The 20,149-nt window shown below is 41.0% G+C and overlaps 1 protein-coding gene across 1 annotated transcript; it reads right to left on the bottom strand.

Moving 5' to 3' along the window:
- Positions 1-1,800: 1,800 nt before the first annotated feature.
- Positions 1,801-19,298, bottom strand: GPNMB (glycoprotein nmb). The gene is made up of 11 exons (XM_033075239.1): positions 19,126-19,298; positions 14,243-14,392; positions 13,413-13,556; positions 11,896-12,075; positions 10,634-10,792; positions 9,864-10,172; positions 8,601-8,723; positions 7,812-7,914; positions 6,743-6,948; positions 5,173-5,260; positions 1,801-4,433 (listed from the first exon to the last, which is right to left on the bottom strand). The coding sequence occupies exons 1-11, from the start codon at positions 19,196-19,198 to the stop codon at positions 4,280-4,282; spliced, it is 1,689 nt and encodes a 562-aa protein (XP_032931130.1). The 5' UTR covers positions 19,199-19,298; the 3' UTR covers positions 1,801-4,279.
- Between the last annotated feature and the right edge of the window lie 851 nt (positions 19,299-20,149).

Genomic DNA, 20,149 nt, shown 5'->3' with positions numbered 1-20,149 from the left:
CTCGCCACCCTCCTAGTAGAGACATATTTCCTAGTATCTAAACCTACTGTCTTTCAATTGGAAACCATTTTCTCTTGTTCTGTTGCTTGTGGTCTCCCTTGTCCTCCTGGTTTTCAGTGCGTCTGGCCCGTGGGAGTGGGGGCAGAAAGCAGATGCAGGGTAACTTGAAGTGTCCTGTTTGGTACCATGGCTTGGAAATGTGGGCTAGAGGATAGCTGAGAAAGCATCAGTTTTAGAGATGGTTTGATGTGTCCGGATTTGAGAGGAAAGATCATCCTGCTCTGTAAACACCGCTGCATTATGCTGGGTTGTTGGGCAGCTGGAAAGGGGCAGATACAGACATGGGCACTGCCATATAAACCCAAACCATGTACCCCAGCTAAAGCCTTTTGCCCCCTTTTATAGGCCACGGTTTTGCCTAAAAAACTGCACCTGATTTGTAACATGTTTTTCTTGGGGAAAAGTGTGTTTTCTGTTTGTGTAATTCCTGCATGGTGTTAATGGGCACAGGTTAGTAGTCTTGCTGTGCTTGGTTTGCTATGGAGAAAATTGTCAAGGGTTGAGAAATTACAACATTTGAGCATTTGTATTTAATGTGGGTGAAATACATTTCCCTCCCCCTCCTCCCACTGGAAATCCTGGCATTTACAGGGACACTAAAATAAGAGAATTGCCATTCAGAATGTTTTTCCCACTCTCACCAAGTATGATGGTCAAACAACAATATTAAGGTTTAAAAGATATAATCATGGAAGGTGCCAGACTTTTTGGTGGTGCCCAGCAAGAGGGCGAGGAGCAATGGCCATAAACTAAAATCAAGAAGTTTCACCTAAACATGAGGAAGAGCTTTACACTGAGGGTGGCAGGGCACTGGGACAGGGTGCACAGGGAAGTCGTGGAGTCTGCCTCTCTGGAGGCATTCCAAACCCACCTGGACACACTCCTGTGTAATTTGCTGGAGGTGACCCTGCCTTGGCTGAGGGTCTGGACTAGGTGATCTCCAAATGTCCCTTCCAACCTAGCAAATTTGGGATTATGGAATTCTGGGTGAATTATTAAGACCTGTAATGATAAAATGTTTATCGTTAAAGAAAATTCTATGCTGCATGAGGCTGGAGGTGATCGTTTGTACTGATAAGCCACAGTGGCTGGATGGCTCTTGCAAAGTTTTGTTTCATTCCTTTACCACTCCTTCACAGACTGGTTTTTTTTAGCCTTGGTTTCAGCTTAAAAATACTTTTGGTAAGAAAAAATTGCCACATCTGATGAGCCTTAATTTTGCGCTATAAAAAATACTCAAGAAAACAAGGGGGGAGGAACAAAACAAGTGGTTTGAAATAACAGCTCAATTTTTAAAGTAATTCTTAACAAACTTGCTACCCAACTGATGTTTCAGTTTCTCTTGAAGACATGTTTGAAAAGATGTTCTTTCTATGAAGACAATGTACATTTATGTTTGATGTCATTCTTGATGTTATCTCTCCAAAAGGAATGCCTGAAACCTGTCTTGTAACATTTGCTGACATTCACAAATCTGTTGTTTGTCAGCTGTTCTTGCCTTTGAAGGGCATGAAGTTCATTTGTATCCTGATCTGTTCTGAAATTGTCATCTGGGCGTTAAGAAAGTCTCCTTGCTTCTCAGGTTTGTGGTGCCATTGCTCTGAGTTCTCTTGAAGGGAGACTGCAAAATCAGCTCAATAACCCATGGTAGAGCCAGGTGTGAACTGAGGGCAAGGCAAATCCCATGTTTTATGGAGGTAGACACTCTTTTGATCAATAATTGCTTATCTCGCAGTTTCTTGTTCTGAGACAAAGCAGTGAACTCTTTAAAATCATTACATGGTTTATTTGTCAGTGCAGCAGTTAAATTCCATTGTATAAAAGTAAAGATGTATGAAATAGAAGTTACAGCTGAAAAAGCAAAATCGTAATATAAAAATGTAGCATTCTGACATTAAAGGGAGATAATGCAAGATATTCCTAATACTTAGGTTAAAGTATAAAAAGTTCTTAACATATGCCTGAAAGCTGTTTTCTATGCAAAAGCTTAAGATGTCTCTGAGCATCTTCACTGATCCTAAGCTGTGACAGATTTTATGTTTTCATGCTTCATTACAGGTCATCTTAAGCTTTCCACTAAACCCCTGTCCTGCCTCAAGCTAGAGCAACAAATACAAATTACAGTCCTGCCTGACTGATAGCAGAGGACATAACACTTAGACAGTAATTTTTGCAGAAAATGTGTTTCCTGTTCAGGTCAGAAAATAATTTGAGATGCTAGTTCTTAGACAATAGGATGTTACGTATAAGGAAGTTGGAACAATAGCAAATACACTGCTTTTAATAATATAACTGAAAAAGGCACAAAAGAATTAAAATACTGGGAAAACCTGGAAACAAAAGAAGAAAAGAAGCTGTTGAATTTTAGAGCTTAAGAACTAATCTCACAGGTATGTTGGAATCTGCATTTTTAAAAGTATCCTTAGTCATTGAAAGGTATCTGTGCACACTGGGAAGGGGCAGTGAAGACTAGATTCAGATCACAAATGATAAGCATTTGGAAGATCCGCTAAAACAGTAGGAAAGTGTGTTTATGTTTATATATTGCCACAGGAACAAAAACCAGTATGTATCAGAGATGTTTCAAGACATGATAAGTAAGTTAATTATTTTGAAATACAGATCTTCAAAGAATTCAGTGTTTAGAAATGGATCGTGTAAGGTGCATCCCAGCCCAGCCTCCATTTTGACTGTAGCCTTTACTAACAACAGCAGGAGATTTATGAAACATGAACTATAAAGAATTTTTGGTCTGCTTGCTCATCTCCATGAACCTTTTTAGCAACCTCTTCCCTCTCTGCAAATAAGATGCTCTCCTTTTCTCGTCATCCAGTGAGCCAGCCTTCAGCAGTTTGTGCCGGTCTCACACTGTGAAATGCCATGATGCTGAGTGACGAGCATGTGTGGCTACGAGGCTAGATCACTTCTGGAAGGCCTCAGAACGAGTTCTTTTTACAGAATTGCAGCTAGAGTGAGCAAGTGGAGGCACATTGATTTTGCATAAGTTTGCGTTTTCTAAGGTGCATCATGTAAAAGCAGAAACTGGAGCAGAGCATTTTATTTGTCTTGGGGTTTTCATTTATTTGATTTAGTGGTCAGAGGGATAGAGGAGCAAGCAGAAATTAATGTCTCTTTACAGCAGGAAAGACAGAAATTAAAAGAGAAGAGAAAAAGGCAGTTGAGTGCTATCCCTTCCTGCTAGATCCCTTGTTCTGCTGACCCTTCACTGGCCATGGAGCAATTTGCCCCTTGGGAGCAGTGGTGCCAGTCCAGTGTTTCAAGACCAATGGAAACAAAGGAGGCAAAGGCAGCATCAGCAGCTGCAACTCAGAATTTTACATGGGACTCAAAGTTTGAACAGGGAGAGCCAAGCCAGTGGGCTTCATCTTGTTGCTGGGGTGTCTGTGGTCTAGTTTATAGTGAGACTCATGCACTGGTAGCCATGTCCAGTGGGGAACTAAGTGTGTCCAGCCCTGTCTTCTATCCCTGAGGCCAGCTGGCATTTAATGAGCTGCACCCACGCCATTGAACCCTGAAAAACAGGGTGGCTGCTGCCAAACTCACAGTGGGGGGATGTGCCTCTGGTGATTCCCAGAATGTAGGGTTTGCTTGGTGGGGAGCTGGCCTGCCTGGGGCAAGTCTGTGCTGGGACCTCCTGAACAGTGTAACAGTGGCAGCAGTTCAGTGCCAATGCCTGGGAAAAGGCCATGGCACGTTTCATTCCACAGACATAACACGTGCCTGCCCCCCATGTCTCTCTTTACAGCAAAGACATGAATCCTGCTAAGGCAGTAAGCAGCAATAAAAACTAAGTGTTTACAAGTTGGTTGGTTGCTGGGGTTTTTTGTCTTTTTTTTTTTTTTAATTAACCTCTTCCCTGCCCCACCCCCCTTCAGATTATGGATGTGATTAATTTTGCAGGTTATTAGCCTAGAAATAAGAAAAGCCAAATAAGGGTGTGGGAGTGGGGAGGTATTAGTAATTCAGAAGAGTGTATCCTACATCACGAGCAAGAACAGCAAGTGCTTAAAACTACCTCCTTGTTTTTCTACAAAGGACTACTTTAATGTTGCTAATTGCACCAAGCCCCAAAAGTTACCATCCCATCTATATGTGCTTTCACCTTACTCCCTGGGGTTTTTTTATAACAAGAAAGCCCCATTAAAGTACAGTTCAGACACAAGTCCTGTACTTAATCTAATAGTGTTACACTGAAGGTTTAAACAATGCCTGGTTTACTCTTCAGCAGAGGATTTCTCTCAGTGCTATTAGGGAAGAAAATGGCTTTGAAAGTGCTGAAGTAAGCAGTAAATCCCTCCTGCTTCTCTGTTTGTTCTGAACTCCTCTCAATAGGCTTGTATTGCTTGTATCTCCTGCAAGGAAAGTGCACAGTTAGTTACTGAAAGACTTTTAAAGGAAGGCCCACATTTAGCATGTGACCAGTGCAGAAAAGCACTAATCATGTGTTCGCTGTGCATTCTCTCTCCTCTCTCCCTGTTCAGTCCCATCTAATGTCTGGCAGCCCCAGGTCAGTCGTGACAGGGACCTGGTTAGGGAGAAGGAGTGCTGGAGTACTGCTGCTCCATGGAAGTGTGTGTTTCTCACCACTCACTGGGAAGGCTGAGCACACACTTGACTCAGGAGTCTTCATACAGTCTCAAAATCTCATGGGAAACTTCCAAACTAATAAAGCAGTAACATGTGCTTCTGTTAACTACTGGCCTGCATGCTCAGCACCTTTGCCCCAAAGAATTTATTCCTCTATTATTTAATGAAGAATTTGTTTGGTTTCACTGCGTATCATGCAATTTGAGTTTGCTTTCTGCTTACATGAAGTTCCCAGGCCTGCTAGTATTATTACTGTTTGTGCTTATGGGCACAGGACATATTTTTTTTTTTCTGAAAGTCCTTAACATCTGCATGCTTTCCAATGGTTTTGTGGCCTAAACCAGTAATCTCACTGTCTTGAATATTTGCCAGAATATTTGTGAACTGCAGTAGTAAAGAAACAAAAATGTAGCTAAAGCAAATTTAAATTGTTTTGTTCATTCATTTAAATAATATTTTGACAGTTCTTTGAACTGTTTTTAATCATAGAAACTAGCAACTTACTTGTAAAGGACAAATGCCCCAATGGTAGCAAACACTGCCAACAAACCAAGGAAGATAAAGACACCTTCTGTTGCTCCAGATGATGTTCCTGCAGTTCAGAAAGTAGATTGATTACAAGTTAGCCTCTATTTTACAGTAGGGTAGACTTTCCAAAGAAAATGCCATTTTTACTTATTGCTGTACGAATTGAAGCACAGTTAGCAATTCTAATGTGCTAAGCATTGGAGGTCAGTGGCTGGCAGGAGGTGGTGCTTTCACATCCTAATCCATGTAATTCTTGGTTGCATCAGAGTGTGAGTTGTGCTTTGCCAGTTTTCTCATATGAGCCCTGCTCCTCAGACACATGGCTACCCTTCCAGCCAGGAAGGGAATGAAGGGCCCTGTTGGCACCCCACAAGGTGAAGCTAATTTGATCCTTGCCATTTGTTATGCTGGGGAAATGTTTACACTGACTATAGGATAACTGTTTGACAAAATTAGATGAGCTCATCCAGAAGGTGACTTAGAGCGGCAACCTCCCTTAGATCCTAATTCTGCTTTGATTAGAGCAGAAGCCCAAAAGTACAACTCAGATTTGCCCTCTGGAGCAAACCTAGACAGACCAGCCTTATTGGGCTAAAGCTAGCCTCAGTTGAGAAAAGCCCTTCTGCAGGCTTAGTTTCACCTTTAGGAGCCAGAATGCACTTACAGGTCAGGCATTGTGCCTTATTCATAATGAACTGATTTCAGTACAGATAAATGTACACCTAGATTAAATAACACTATCCAAAAATCCTATGGAAGATGACTCCAGAGGGTCAGTTGCTTTGCTGACAGTAATTAGAGAGTTCAGAAGAGTCACTGGGACTCTGTAATAGGAAGTCAAGAGGGCAATGAAGTGGGAGCAGAGAGACAGCACGATCTTTTAGACTTCTGACTGAGGCTGAGTTTAATAGCTGGTTCTGTCAAAGACTGCTTTGATAGCTATGAGATAGATACAGTGATACTTATCCAACTAAAGGTAAAGCTCCTCTTCGGAAACAATTACCCTGGGCAGACTCTGGGTGTTACACAGGTCATTCTAGAACATGATTTATCCTCATGTAGAAACAGAAACCATGTCAAGGCCCATGGACAGTAAAGAGGGCCCAGGGAGCCACCTGTGCTGCAGACTTTGATTCTGTCTCAAGTGAGTTGAATTCCCCTCTGTTTCTGCTATTTCTCCATGTGTAGAGTGGGCTGGCTGGCATGTTCCCCACCTGCTTTTCTGATCAACATTTTTCTGTGGAAAATTACATTATGGCTTAAGAATTGTTCATATTCTGTGATGCTGGATATTTGTATAATTACTGTACTCATTGGATCGTAAACAGAAGTCAAACCAAGGTCTAACAGCTAAAATTCCCCCAGGGAAATAATCATAATTTTGTCTTTGCATGGGCTCTTTAGACAAGCTGGTGCAGTCTCAGCTGAGGCTTCCAGGCATAATAAGAACTCCCCTATGCATTGCTGTGCTCTTTCCCCCTGCAGGGAAATGACCACAGGGAGAAGCTTTTCACCAACAACTCACATCTGCTCTTTGTGGACTCACCTCCATTTACAGAAATCAGGGCACTGGCAAGGGCTTGGCTTGTGTCATCACCCAGGGTGATGTTTATACAGTATGTCCCAGGCTCCTCAAAAGCTCTCCTGACGGTGAGCAAGCACTCATCCGTGACGACGACGGGGTCACATACCATGCTCCTGGACACCTGGCACGTGGGGTCAGAAACGACTGTGCAGACATCTGTGGGGAGACTGGCATGGGAAGAGAGAGCACATTGCATCTGTGGAGTCCTGCCAGCCCAGCTAGCCCAGTTCATGGACACATTGCACTGCTGCACCAGTTTTATTTAAGCCTGTTTTAGTAATACTGTATCTATTTTTTTGCATACCTTTTCATTTATGTATGTACATGTGGATTTTATGTAGAATGCATGCATACTGTCTATGTAATTATCTGCTTGTTTTGCTTATCATTTAACATTTTATGGTGATCACAGGATTACTTGCATCGAATCAACTTATAAAGTCCATTATCTTTAAAAAACATCTTCAAGAAAGAGATGCAGATTCTTTTAAGAGGTATCTTGTGCTGGAAAAGAAAACACTCCCTTAAGAGAGATTAACTGTATTGCAGTTGTATTACCATGGTGTTTCTGGTACATCTTACTTCTCTCAACTCTAACCTTCTAAGACCTAGGAATATTAGTCCAATGTTTTTGCATCCAAGAAGTTGCTTGGACTCACCCATTTACTCCAAGTGTCAAAATCTCATGGCCAAAAAGAAAGGATTTCCTTACAATTTCAGTAAACTGCTTCCCATTTTAATGTAAGTGCTGAAATCTTTTCTTGGCCAGGACACTATAAATTGTTCCTTCCCACAATCGGATCCTTATTTTACCGAGACTGGATGTTTGCTCTGAATCCTAAGTCCCTGGCAGTAGCCTCTGTTGGCATAGTTTAAAAATGAGACTTGCATTATCTTTAGTTCCCATCAAGAAATAGAAACGCTGCAGTTCCCAAATTTTGTTCGTACAGCTGCATCTAAATGCATACATCATTCCAGCACCTAATTAGTTTTAAGCAGGGAAGACTGACAGCTTCATTCACACACTTACCTCCCTTGGCAGGTAACAACGAAGTCAACCAGTGAGTTTTCAGCTTGACTTTCTGTCATCTGGATGCTTGTCATCTGAATAATATTTACCTCAAGGATTCCCTCTGGGAGAGGAAACACATATCAACTGTAGGACACATGACAGGCTTTGAAGTCTATGTGTACTGAACCTCAAGTGTTTGGCTGATGCTCAGTTCAGGTCTTGTTTTCCATAACCTCCTCCCTCCCTTAGCACTCCTTTTGAGGGCTTTGAAAGCTGAGAAGTTTTCCAGTGCTTTCCCTGTGAGGCTGCTCCTTTCTGGTCTGCCTTCTTGTTCCTCATTATTATTACTTACTTCCTTATTTTGCTAAATCACTTTTCACTACATGAGGTTTGTCTGCATTCAAAAGTCAGTTCTACCTTATGTAAACATCCTCCCAGCCCACGTGCTCCTGCTGTGGTATGTTCAGAAACTGGTGATACAGAAAGGAGTGACACAATGCACATCCTCACCAGCACATGGGGTCAGCCATCAGCAGAGACCCAGACCAAGGTCCAGCCTCACATGTCTGAGAGCAAGGGGTCATAACCTCTGCAACTAGCCCTTGGTATAGTGCAGGCAAAACCACAGTCAGCCAGTTAGATGTCTGTACATAAATCCTTAAAATTCTCAGCTATGTGCATGAGAAGGATGTTTTTGTGGATCTCATATAATTGAAAAAATGTGTCTGAATAAACATTATTTGTACCATACATTGTTGTTCATTGTTAACACCATTCCTCTGTTTGGGTGTTGCCCCATATCCTTACCTACAACATCAATGCCACTTCCATAGTATCCATTTCTGTAAATATGGCAACCTCCATCAGGATTATCCTCCATGGACTCGACACTGGGAGAAGAGTCAGAATCAGGAGATTGTCCAGTTGTACCTGCTCAAGGGAGAAGAAATACATATGCAACTTTAGAACAAGCTGTGCTTAGGGATATTCTGAACACAGCCACTTGTTCCAAGTGCCTTCATTCCGTGACTTTGGTTTGCAGTCATGTATGTATCTGTATTATGAGCTCATGGCAATAATCCCAAAAGAAAACAAAGTGCCCAACTTCAGAACCCTGGATTGGCCTGGGGAGCCTCACTCCAAAAGCCACCTGGCTAGTCACCCATCTCTGAATTAAAAGGGAGACTACAAGGTGTAATACGATTAAATACCTCATTAAAATCCCTGAATCAATTGTATAAGGCCAATAAAACATTTAAAATGCTTTTTTGAAAGTTAGTATTTTCCCATTGCTCTACATTACAGCTAGTGGAAAAATTAAGAGGGGAATTGGTGAATATTATGTCTTTCCTTTCATTTTTCATTCTGGCTCCATATTTAGGTAAAAGCACATATTAAAAATATGAAATTTGAAAAATATAGCCACATTTACAATTTCACAGTAGTAGTATTGTGGCTGAAACTGCAGGCCTTCTGCAAACCTTAAAACTCTCTGAGATGATAAATCAATGCTGAACATAATAAAGTTATTCTGAAATATGTTAGTCAATAAATTTAAAGTGGAAAAGTTGTTCTGGGTTAATGCCATGTGAAAATCCCATATTTTTGAATATGACTAGGTTTTTCTAGTTCAATTCAGTCTCCAGTTTTGGATGGAAGTTAATGCAATCCAGAAAGGAACTTGCTGTAAGTTCCTGAAATGTCTTTTTCTCACTTGAAATTTCCATCTTACCTCAGAAGATGACTCTGGCTAGACAAGGCTAAAACCTCCTGACCAGATGTGGCAGAGATAATACAAACTCATATTTATGTTCACCTGAAGACTTTTGTATTCTGTAAGTGTGTTGGTAGAACTGGGTGCATAAGGAGTTACATGTGTGAGTGATCCCTACTATAGAATCCTAGAAGAGTTTATGCTTAATGATTCTATCTCTAGGACAATTTTATAGAGGGTTTCCATGCAGCTCTTTCATGATGACAGTAAAACTACTAAAGGTATTAACTTAAAACATCAGAATATAGAGTTTTAGCTTAGTGCTAAAATGCCAGTGCTGTTTGATAAATGCTTACCTGCTGAGGTGGGTGGTGGTGCAGTGGGTGTCACTGGCTTGCAAGGTACAGGTATAATGGCTTGGACAGTTAAATTCAGAGTGAAGTTTCCTTGCAGAGTGTAGGTGTGAGATGTACTAGAACCGCTGGCTACAAATAAGCCACTTCCATCTCCGAAGTTCCACTTGTAGGAGATGGCAGAATTATTCAGATAGTAGCTGGGATCATGGATCTTTGCATCAAATGTAATTGGTGAGTCTTTGATGAAAATGGAGTCTGAAATGTTGCGGTCATGTTTTTGGAACATACTCACAAATACTGGAATTTTGTCTGGAGTGGGGGGAAAAAAGAGGTAAATAAATAAAGCAGGGGTACCTGGCTGCAAACAATAAACAGATCCAAAGCCCCTGAACAGCAACAGCCAGAAAGTGAGATGTAAACATGGTATCTTTAACACAGGTTTCTACTTTAATTTGATTTATGACCTGAGGAATCAATGTCAGTAGGAAGCAGCCAGAAAAATGTGGGAACAAATGAGGAATCACAGACATCTGTGGAAGATTGCATTATCTCTCTTGTAAATAATTTTCCATTACAAAGTAGAGAGGTCACTACTGAGCTAGACAAAAAGGTTACTTAAGCTACTCAGGACACTTTACCAGAGATTCCACTGTCATGCTAAAACCCTTTCTCAGGCCAATGTCTTCTCATGATACTTGTGCTGAATTTTTTTAACAGCTAAGCCACAAATACCCCCAGCATTGCATTACAGTCAATTCCAGCACACTCACCTGTTACAGAGTAGATGGTTTTTGCTCTGGCAATTGGGACAAATCCTGAGTGGCCTCTCCTGTAAATGGACACTGCCATCCCGTGTTTGCCCAGAGTGATATTTGCTGTGTTGACTGAAAACTTTGCTGAAGATCGTCCCGTTGTTTGGTAATACTGACCTGGAACAGAACACAAACTTGGCATTTTCCCCCTCTGCCTCGCTACAATTTGGTTTAGGAGAGGCAAAGTTTCTGAGAGTCTTAGGTTGTCAAAATCAAAATCAAAATTAATAGTTTAGAAATGTCTTCCAATAGACAGGTGTTTCCAAAGGACTGGATACTTTTACAGCGTGTTTACTCACACAAATTCTGGTTTTTCAAAGTTGTCAAAAAGATGTCCCAAATTTCACTATTCCAAGAAAAAACTGCCAAGACATCTACATCTTTCCAGAGCAGCTACATTACATTAAGTCATTAGGATTATGTAGTGGATAGTGTGAGGCATTTTAAGTGATCCTGTATTTGCTTTCGTTGTAGCCAGAAGATACCAATACCTCTTGCTTCATACTCCAGAACTATTTTTATATATTCAATTATTAGTTGTTTTAAAAGCTGGCTGAGGTAGGTAAATAGTATCACCTCTGCATAAAATTTGGATGATGATGATGATTTTTTTTTTTTTATTATTATTACTCATACTGATACTGACAATAATACTGATTTAGCCAGGCGAACTGAAGGCACTAAAATTTAGTATGTAGCCAATGGCAAGAATAACCCAACCATTACATACTCAGGACAGGAAACATTGAAAATCAGCATCTGTGACCAGAGCAGCAGCACAGCCAGTGGCAGTTCTCACATCCCTAGAGACAAGAAGAGCTGCACTGTTAAACTGGTGATACACAGCACTGTGTTCTCTCTTAAATCTAAAAGTCTTAACTGGCAGTGAGCTGTCAATAAATCATCTGACTGACCTGCTCAGATTCTGCGTTTTCCTAGAAAAAGATCTTGAGTGCTACTGAAAGCAAAATTACTTTCTTTAGTGGTAGTATTGTGAATGCGGGTTTAAAGAGAATCTTGTGGTAATCTGTGATTTCTATCAAGCACCTGATGGCCTCTCTGGAAAAGTGGGGAATTAATTCAGTATTTCCACTCAAGAGTGTGGAAAAGCACATTTTTAAAGTATTTTTAGTAAAACATACTTGACAAATGAGTTGTGTACAAAAGGAATATAAGGTTTGCAGCATCACCCCCACCAAGGCATGTGTTGCAGTACTGACCAAAAGTGTGAAACACGTAGACAAAGTTCCTTCTCCTCCAGCCAGGGTGATGAGGGAAAGGACGTCCATCTGGGAATACATTATGGCTGTGGTTGTTTGTGCAGTTTTCCCAGCCACAGTTGTCAGTCCATTCAGTCCAGTTGTAGACATATAATTGCTGATCCATGGAAGCTGGAGGATCTAAGGACAGAAATAGGACTCATTCTGGTCAACTGAGAAATGTGCAGAGAGGCAAGCGCTGCAGGTTATAGCAGTTACTGCAATTAAACACCAGGTGAAGTGAGATATTTTTAGACTGACGTTAATTATTTTTTTCTGAAGTTGTACTTTGTTTGGGTTTTAATGTAAACACAAAATGGTTCTGTCTTGGTGCTATTTTATTAAGAAGTTTTTAAAAAAGCTGTCTCATGGGTAAGACACAATTTGGAAGTACTTGCCCAAAAACTTATTGTTGACTGCACGGGATGCTACTGTTTTGCTGAGGATAATGGGGCTAAACATTATATAAATATATAAATATGTAAACCTAAATATTTGGCAGGCAGCATGTAAAATTTTAAGTACAAAGAGTGGCTGTGAAAGCACTGTAAGGAAGTGACTTTGTTTGTTTTGTCAGAAAAGCTTTCTATGGCACCTTTACATAACATAGACATGAATTTCTGTCATTTTCTGAATAGTAAATAGGAAGTTTCTTCCCCCAAACAGTACAGCAGATATTAAGTAGATCATGGATATAAACTGCTAAAAAAATATTAGACATTTAGCTGGAACTTAGGCTGACAACTTGCTGATATTTCTTGAAATGAAAATTACTTTGATCAGTAAAAAAATTTGTTGAACATTTATGCATTCAGAGGATGAAAGGTACAACAGCATGTGTTGTTCTAGATCCAGCAGCTTAAAACTCTGGAATGAGGATAGACTTTTTTTGTCCATGTAGTAATAAATAAGATGGAAAAGGGTGATTTTTTGAGGAAAATACTGCTTGATTTTCAAATATTTGTTTGTTTTTTAATTCCTAAAATGTAGAAGTGTGAGATTTACTCTTTTGTGCAAATACAGTGACCGAATTCTAGAATTGATAATTGAAAAACCCCCTCAACTTTATAAATTAACAGCTCTATAAGTTTGAAAGAAAACGGTCTGACTGTGCAGCATTGTACCTGAGCTGTAAAGCAGTAACAGTTCTGTTGGGAAGTCAGATTATGTGACTTTTTTGGGAAGGCAAGTTTATAACGATGGCAGTCTCAAATTACCTAGTGAGTGTATATACAGTGGGTCTGGGCACTGAAAATACCACAGTGATCTTCTTAGGAAAGAAACTGGTGTGGCACAGGCTGGGTATGCACAGGTAAGTGTTATCAGTTATCAGTTACCAGTTTGTTATCAGTTATCAATGAAATCCAGCACGGCTGCTGTCCACTGGGTGTGCCTGTGATGCTTTCTAGGCTCAGTGACACATTTACAGCAACATCAGGCAGATGTGAGTGGGGTGCAGCGAAATTGCCATTACCTACCCCGGGTACAGTTTCTCCTGTACACTATGTTTCCATCATTATCCTCTGTCTGGCACTTGGGAAGCTGGAGAGTCACAACAAAGGTCACGTTGGATCCTACCAGTGCTGGGCTGTCACTGTCCAATTTGGCTGTCACCCTTCCGCCTGTAGAAAAGAAAATTGGTCTTTGCTGCAGTAAAGGGTGCACTGGAGAAGAAGCTACCATCAGCAGTGCACTGTTTACATTAGAAATGCTTTATTGATCACTCTGTTTCTGAGGGCTTTCGTGCTCCTATCAAAACCCCAACTTCAAACAACCAGAGGGACTCAGCATATTCCCCCCAGATCACTTACTAGTCTGCCACTCATTTTCTTCCTAGAGCTAAGAATATAGTGTTCTACCTGTGGGGGTCAATATATTTCAAAGGAGAAAATTTTTGGTTCTCCCCAGGGATAGTCATTGGTCCCCAGCTCAGACCAGGTGACAATAAAGCTGGTCTGTGCTGAAGCTGTCGGTCTGAAGCCCATGTGCCCTGCTGAGGTAGCAGCTGAAGCTGCCTGTCCTCCAGGGCATATTTCACATAATGGACTGTGCTGGAGCCCTGACCATCAATACTTCTAGATAAGTATTAATGTCTGAAATTATTCATAATGGGAAAGCATTTTATGTAATAACTCACTGTTCTGCTTCCTCAGGCAGCCCACTGGGAGCAGTATCAAACCCAGTCATCTCTAATTGCATTCTGTGCAGCAGTGGATTTGTCCCCATGAAAATCCACTATGTACTCTGTACTGTGGTGGATTTTCTGGCCAGTTTTTCAAGTGTCTTTAAAATGTGTACATGCTATCACCTTTCCAGCAGTCCTTCCATCTGGGATCTCCTTCTTCCCAGAAAGGATAAAGTTTTTCATTCCATTTATTTTGATCACTAGACCAGCCTTGTAGCTTCTTGTAGGATGTGACAGGAGAAGTACTTCCTTGGCTCAACACATCTTGAAACCCTAGAGAGAAAAGCAAAGATCAGTGTAAATGTAATGCAATTTTCCCTACTACTCTATAAAAACATTCCTCTTGTGCTGAACTTCAAAAAAATTTCCACCGGTAGAAAATTACAGAATTTTATCATTGCAGCTATAAACATCAACTGTAATCAATATAAAGACAATTTCACCACTGTCAGACTGAAATTTTTTTCTACTGGCAGTATTGCAAACTTCCCAGACAAAGAATAAAAATGTTTACAATGTTTTTGACCATATCAGAGCAATGGTTTGCAAGAATTTACATAACCCTGTAACAGTCAGGCTCTCTGCACAGAGGTTGCTTGATTTCTGACTGCTTTGCCCGGCAATAAATCTACAAGTAAAAGGCTAACAGGATAAATTCATTCTGTGTCTGAGCTGTGCTCTAGTGGAAGTTGTGCCAGGAATTAGTTTTGACCCAGTGCAGCTCCTTTGGTGAGTTGGCTGGTGGTTTGGGTGGGAGGGGTGGAACCAATTATAACAGAAGCTGGTATTTCCAGAAAAGGAAATTTAGAGCTGAATAGTAAATTCAATGTGTTTATAATATAACAACAATAACATATTAGCTTCATGCCTTTTATTTAGAAATGGCTCAGATATTAAATAACTTCAAGAACCTCTTTCTTCTCATATTACTTTTCCCAGGCTTCTAGGATGCCTCTTTCTGTCACAAAGGGCACGTAGTAGAAAGCAACGTAGATATCCAAGTAACCTGTAGGAACACGTTGGCCACTGTAGGATGCCATAAAAATATGTTAATAAGTGGGCTTATGGGCACAGTTCCATGAAAGCCTGGAGGCTTTAAAGAGCTCTGCCATGTTAATCAGGTAAGGTAACTGCTGGGTGTGCCATTCTGTCACAACATTGAGGGAGTTAGGATTTCTGCTTTCCACAGCTTTATTGTAAAGGTACAGCTGATGCAGAATGCTACTGACATTTATACCCAAGTGCAACAAAGTTCTGGATGACTTCAAGGACAATGCAGAGGGTAAGGAGGGCAAGAATTGCCCTGTATGCTGTAACCTAACTGGTTGTGTTGGAATTTCTCCAAGCTTTGGAAAAGACACAGAGCAGGTGTAGCCAGTTTAAGCACAGACTTTAGAGGTGGGTGGATCCTAATTTTACTGCGAGAGAGAATTAGAAAAACAGCTCAGAAGAAGAGGCAGGAACTGCTTTCTCTTGGAGTTTTATTGCCCAGTGAGATTTCTGCTGGGCAGGGGGAACATCCCTTGCCCAGTCCCATCTCAACTCTGAGCTGATGCTGGTAGCTCTCTCCCAGTCTGGAGGACTGAACGGTTTGAGGAAAAAAACAGATTTTGCACTCAGAGACACAATCTCCCACAGTCTTTTGCCCTCCAAGAACTCCCTGCTGTCTCACTTAAATCGCTTGAATCAAGTCTTTCCTGCAGATTTAATATATTTTGATGTGAGCAAGCATAACATTATGACTGGTATTTACTTAATGACCTGTATCACATGCTCTATTGTTTTGAGTCTTGGTCAGAAGAAGAGTTTGGTAATGTCGTTCAGAAACTTTGCTCAGGAAGAAAACAAATTAGCAACTAGAAAAGTACTTCACAAAGGCTTAGCAAGTTCAATTACACTGTAGGTATCATTAAATCAATATCTCATTCAAAGGTAAATGGCTACATAATTTTTGTAGTTTATTTTTCCCATTCTCCTTGATTTTATCTCAAAATTATTTAATTAATAAAAATGTTTTGATTTTGTCAGATCAAAACCTTTCAATCATTATTTTTTTCCAAAATGCTCAATTTATCAAAAACAGCTGGAGCACTTTTGATTTATAAATGCTTTTGATTTTGAGTTTTCATTAACAATCCTTGAATTCAGAATTCATTTTCTAGTCCAGTATTAGCTGTTGTCACTGCTTCTAAGTCACAAGCTGCTTAGGTATTTCTTTGCCTCTCTTATGTGCTTTGTTTATTTCAGTCAAATATAAAATGTTTCACAAGATTCAGAACAAGACAAAGATGGTTTTTCAGATGAGGAAAGGCTTCTGCACTGGTTTCTCTAACACATGGAACTGAAGATTTTCAGTTGGTGAATTTAAAGGAACAAAAAGCTTTAATGTATTTCTTTTTTAACAATGAAAACCACTCAAGAACAGATGTTGGTCATAACCAAAATTTGAGCAATCCAGTTCAAAATAGACAGAGTTATGCTCCAAGGAACAGATTCCTGTAATAGTTTTGGTGAGGTGATCATAGGGGAAAAGATCTTATACTTCGACTGACTTTCTTCTTTCTCATTCTGGCTTTCATTTTGGTGAAAAATATAGCAAAGATAAGTTCAGTGTTTCCTGTGATTTAGCCATGAAAGAGACAATGAGAGCCAGTGTTAGGATAGCAGAAATAGAAAGATGACCCAGCTAAAGAGGATAAAAGTGTATTAGAAGTAAAAAGGCTGATGGAATGGCACCAGACTGTAACATAAACTTTCTGAAGTTATGTATAGAAACATAATAATGCAGGACAAAAAAGAATTTGAAGAACAACTTGCAGAAACAAAAACTACAAATTTATTTTTTTCCCCCAAATATAAACTGCGTTGGAAAGCTTGCCAGGAAGTATAGGGCTAAAAGATAATGTAGATGCAAGAGAAGAATTCAGGGAATTTAAAGGGGTAGCACAAAAGTCAAGTAGGTCAATTGGTTCATATTTTCATTCACAAAGGAAGAACATAGGGGGTTTCTGTGACAGTTTTTTTTTTTTTTTTAACAATGACGGAGAATATCTCTCAAAATGAAGTGTTGGCACAAAAAACCCAATTATAGAACAAATCAACAAAATGACAAAGTTGTCTAGATAGGATGGCCCAAGTATGGAAGTTATTCAAGAGTGAAATAAATGAGCTATTAACCATAGCATGTAACATCTTGCTTAACACTGCTTCAGTGACTGAGAAACAAAAATTGGCAAATGTGATGACAGTTTTTAAAAACACTTCCAGGGAAGATTTAGAGGATTAAAAAAACCCTTTGGGGCTCAAGTTGGAGAAGCTGGTAGGAACAGCAGTGAAGAACAGAGTAAGTAGGTACAGTGCATTAATATGATTTGCCATAAAAGGAGTGCATTGCTCACAAACATATTCTGAGTTTTGCAAGGCAGACAGAGAGCATGGGAACAAGGCTGACCTGCTTGTTACAGTCTGCTGGAGTTCCAGACAGCACTTGGTGAGGTCCTTTGCTACAGGAACATTAAGCAGTTAAGTTACCGTGGGATAAGAATGAAGGATTTCACAGGAATAAATGATTGGTTAAGATATTTTAAAAAGTTATGAATAAGTGCCCAGTTTTCTCCATTGTTAAAATAAGTTTAAATGTTCATAATCTGAAAAACAGGTAAACAGCAAAGTTCTTTAATCTGCTGAAGACTGTGAATTAAAGTAATAGAGGGGAGAACTGTATGAAATTTGATGACTCAAGAAGAAAACCATATGAAATGCAATGGAGTTAAATGCAATCTTACTTTGGGAATGAGGGGCTCTAAACTAGTTCTAAACTCAGAAACAAGATCTAGCAGCTTTACAGTTTTAAATGCAGTACTCACTGGTAATTGAAAACCTAGGAAAAGGCTAGATAGAGAACAAAGATGAGAACATCATTACAGCATTTTATAATGCCATGTCTTGAGTACTGTATGCTCTGTTCTCTGCAGTTCAGCCATTATAAAAGAACTAAAAAAATACAGAGAGAGGTGGTGGGGACGCTACAAAGGGGTAGAATTGTTTCCATATGAGGAACAGCTAAATACACTGTGTCTTGAAGCCTGGAGAAGAGGTGACAGAGGAGAATATAAAAACAGAATCATGAACAGCATGGAGGAAGAAGCTGAAAGTATAAAAGTTAAGAAGAATCAAATGAAACCAGCAGGTTACAGGTTCTAAGCACATGAAAGGTACTTCTTCACATAAGGTACAATTAAGGTGTGAAATTTTTTGCTGGCAGGATGTAGTGTGTCCCAAAAATTTACACATGTTGCAATGAAAACCCAAATGCATGAACAGATGGAAGAAGTCTAGTAAAAACTGTTAAATGCAATGACTCTGCATCTGACAGAGGCAATTCTATAAATCATCAAAAGCTGGGAAAGTGTCCTGACCTGCCCAGTTATGAGGTTTTCAATTTCCATACTGTACATTCTGGAATTTGAACTTAAAATCTCATTTCTACGTTCCCAGCCCTGAGCTCAGGGGGTCATCCTGAGACTTGAGACAAATTGGGAGCCCGGAAAGAAGCAGATCATCCCACTCCCTGCCCACTGTGGCTTGCAGATCTAACTCCTTGACTGGGCTCCTTGAGGCTGGGGATCCACAGGTCCAAGTGTCCCAGTGGGGAGTGCTGTTTCCAACCTGGCCTCTCCCAGCCACAGCTGAGCCAAGCCAACTGTGCAAAGTCCATTCTGCATCTGCTGTTTTAGCCATGCTCGAGCTGGGGAAGTATTGCTGAGGATTTGCTGCCGAGAGCCAAGGTTTGGCTCCAGCCAGCTCCATGTACCTGTGGAGCAGATTACTGAGCAGCTCTCAGCACACTTCTCCAGCTCAGGCAGCCTTTCTACCCTGAGCCAGGCAGCCCTGGGGTGGAACCAGCTGTCGCCTGCTGGGTGGCAGGCAGGGCTCCAGGAGCAGCGGCTTTTCCTGCGCTGGCTGGGGGCAGGAGGCAGGGATGGCAGGGCAAGGGCAGCACTCACGTGTGGTGGCAGTGCCCAGCACCGCTTGGGCCAGGAGCAGCAGTCCCAGGGGGAGGTGGCCGACGCCGCTCATGGTTCTGGAGAGCCCGGGCCGGCTCAGCACCTGCCGAGGAGCAGCGTGACCAGAGCCTGCGCGCAGAAACTCCTGCGGTCCCCACGGCGAGGTGAGAATGAAGTTTCTCCGCCGCTCCGCTCTCCGATTAAATGAAGGGCCCCGGGACTCATCATGTGATGGAATTAAGCAGAGATGCATGATTTTGTCTTCAGCTTCTTTCAGCTCATGTGCTTATGACTCACTCCCTTTGCTTTCAGCGTTCCCTGGGATTTCTGAGAGACCTGTTTGGAGCCACACCATTCACCTCACAGGCATTTTTATACTAGTTTTGCACTGTGATCAATTTTTGTACTTAATTTGTTTTTAAATTAGGAATACTTATTTCCAGAAATCCAAATTAACTCTTGCCCCAGCCTGATTTGCAAATGTTACTGCAACAGCTCACTACATTTGATGAACCCATCACTACTCTACTACAAGGCTCACCCCGTATGCTGGGCAACAACTCTAAACTAAATGGAAAATGGCCAATTTAAACACATCTCTTGGCTTGGCTCCTGATCAGAGTTGATTGTTAAGGAAAATGTTATTTAAACATTTAGTGGGTACATGCCTATCCAATCCAACCTTGGCTAGAGGCGCCATCACAGCCTCTGTATGGTGATGGCCGCTCAATATCAAGCTCCCAAGTTGCCATGACCCACATGCAGACAACGGCATAAACTTCATGGATTGTAGCAATAAACAAAAAACAGACTTTGCTGCCCAGCCTAATAGTGACCTGTAACCAGTGGCTCCAGAGCAGCAGCATAGATTGGGAAACACTGCACTTACTGGTTCAAATTCAGGATCAGTGTGCTTCCCCAGCCAGGTGCTCTTCTACAGGCAGTGCAGTTCTTCTTACAGTGCAGCAGCTGATTTTCACTGAGGCTCTGGCAGCCTTGTGAAGTTTGTTGCTGTTGTTTGCAG

The sequence above is a fragment of the Catharus ustulatus genome, chromosome 1 (genome assembly GCF_009819885.2).
Source record: "Catharus ustulatus isolate bCatUst1 chromosome 1, bCatUst1.pri.v2, whole genome shotgun sequence".
In the NCBI taxonomy this organism is placed as follows: domain Eukaryota; kingdom Metazoa; phylum Chordata; class Aves; order Passeriformes; family Turdidae; genus Catharus; species Catharus ustulatus.
The sequence above is the reverse complement of the archived record's forward strand: the minus strand, read 5'-3'. Positions and strand labels throughout refer to the sequence as shown.